General features: G+C 43.9%; 1 protein-coding gene across 1 annotated transcript in view; it reads left to right on the top strand.

The window, feature by feature from the left end:
* LOC135197489 (interaptin-like) overlaps positions 1-1008 on the top strand; it is a 2358-nt gene extending 1350 nt beyond the window's left edge. Inside the window, exon 1 of the mRNA XM_064224553.1 lies at positions 1-1008. This exon is cut by the window's left edge and continues 1350 nt beyond it. Coding sequence (XP_064080623.1) covers positions 1-1008 — 1008 coding nt within the window.
* Positions 1009-2321: the final 1313 nt, after the last annotated feature.

The following is a 2321-nucleotide window of genomic DNA, read 5'->3' on the forward strand; positions in this document are numbered from 1 at the left end:
CAAGTCATGAAGAACTGGGTGGCTGAACTAGGCGGAGAAAACGCCAAGATGAAAGGAGAATTAAAAGAAAAGACACTGGACATAATGTTACTAGAGAAATCATTAGAAACTGAGAGACAAAATAACAATACTCTGCAGGATGCTCTCCATCGTCTGAAAGAAATAGAGAACTTGCTGGAAGAAGCGAAGAAAAGAAAGAGGGAGAAAGACGAGGAGGTCGAGAGGCTGCAGAAAGATAATGAAGTCTATCGAGAACAAATTGAAAATATGGAGATGAAGCTGGAAAATAACTGCGAGGAGGCAGAAAGGCTATTCAGAACACTCAAGGAGCAGGTACATAAAAACAGCCTCTTAGTTAAGGAGAAGGAAGACGTAGAGATTGAAATGAAAAGGCAATATCAGGAGAACCTGAGGCAAAAGAACAGAGAAGCAGAGGAGCAGCATAAACGGGAGAAGCAAATCCAGGATAACATGGAAAGCGTCCTCCGTCAAAAGCAGAGCCTGGAATGCTTGCTGAATTGTAAAGAAAAAGATATCATCTCTTTGAAAAACAAGGAGAGTGAAGCCCAGCTGGAAGTGCAGCGACTTCTCAAGGACTGCGATATGCTGAAAGAAAAGATTCAGCTACAGGAGCAGAATAGAATGAGAGAAGAAAAGCGTCTCAGGGAACAGCTAAGAACACAGGAGGAGGCTTTGAGGGAACATGACAAATACATGTTGATGATGTTTCTACATGGGACTGCTCAGAGGAATTTCCAGCTAGAACACATTGCGCTGGAACATGGAGATGATATGATTGAAGAAGGGAAGCGAGAGAAGTGCACAGGAGGAACAATAGGAAGGAAAGGCACAGGGAGTGAGGAAGACCCCTGTGAGAAGGCCCGTGAGACAGAAGAGAAACAACGTAAGAAGTACTGGAACGCCCAGCGGGAGAAGAACGAGGATTACGAGAAACAATGGGAGGGCCTCAAGCACATTGTGGAAGATGTTCTTCACGGAGATGAATAAGGATCTTCAGGATATTCATCTTTCACTGAGAAGGAAGGCAATGGCTGCTGAGTTCCCCCAACTCGTCAGCCAAGGCACTGTCTCAAGGAACGAACAAACTTGCCTGGTGAGAATCAAAGGAAACATTTTCTGGAGGTAGGAGGACAAGCTCTCAGTATGAGAGCGAAAAGCTATTTGGAGAAAGGAGGACAAGCTCTCAGCTTGAGAGCCAACAGCAGTTTGGAGGCTGGAGGGAGAGCTCTCAGCTTCAGAGCCAACAGCTGTTCGGAGGCTGGAGGATGAAACTCTCAGTTTGAGAGCCAAAAGATGGTCAGAGAACCAGAAGGCCACCAAAGGCGTAAGTTACTTCATATACAAAATATTGGTTATGCAATGCATAATGGGTTGAATACTTGCATATACTCCTGTGGCAACCTCTGGCGCGGCGTAAAAACCCGTAAGTTCAATGCCTTTCATATATGCAAAAACATGGGTTATGCAATGCGTAATGGGTGAATACTTGCATATACTACTGTGGCAACCTCTGGCGCGGCGTAAAAACCCGTAAGTTCAATGCCTTTCATATATGCAAAACATGGGTTATGCAATGCATAATGGGTTGAATACTTGCATATACTACTGTGGCAACCTCTGAATTCAATGCCTTTCATATATGCAAAACATGGGTTATGCAATGCATAATGGGTTGAATACTTGCATATACTCCTGTGGCAACCTCTGGCGCGGCGTAAAAACCCGTAAGTTCAATGCCTTTCATATATGCAAAACATGGGTTATGCAATGCATGATGGATTGAATACTTGCATATACTCCTGTGGCAACCTCTGGCGCGGCGTAAAAACCCGTAAGTTCAATGCCTTTTCATATATGCAAAACATGGGTTATGCAATGCATAATGGGTTGAATACTTGCATATACTACTGTGGCAACCTCTGGCGCGGCGTAAAAACCCGTAAGTTCAATGCCTTTCATATATGCAAAACATGGGTTATGCAATGCATAATGGGTTGAATACTTGCATATACTACTGTGGCAACCTCTGGCGCGGCATAAAAACCCGTAAGTTCAATGCCTTTCATATATGCAAAACATGGGTTATGCAATGCATAATGGGTTGAATACTTGCATATACTCCTGTGGCAACCTCTGGCGCGGCGTAAAAACCCGTAAGTTCAATGCCTTTCATATATGCAAAACATGGGTTATGCAATGCATAATGGGTTGAATACTTGCATATACTCCTGTGGCAACCTCTGGCGCGGCGTAAAAACCCGTAAGTTCAATGCCTTTCATATATGCAAAACATGGGTTAT

Source organism: Macrobrachium nipponense, chromosome 21, assembly GCF_015104395.2.
Source record: "Macrobrachium nipponense isolate FS-2020 chromosome 21, ASM1510439v2, whole genome shotgun sequence".
NCBI classification, from domain to species: Eukaryota; Metazoa; Arthropoda; class Malacostraca; order Decapoda; family Palaemonidae; genus Macrobrachium; species Macrobrachium nipponense.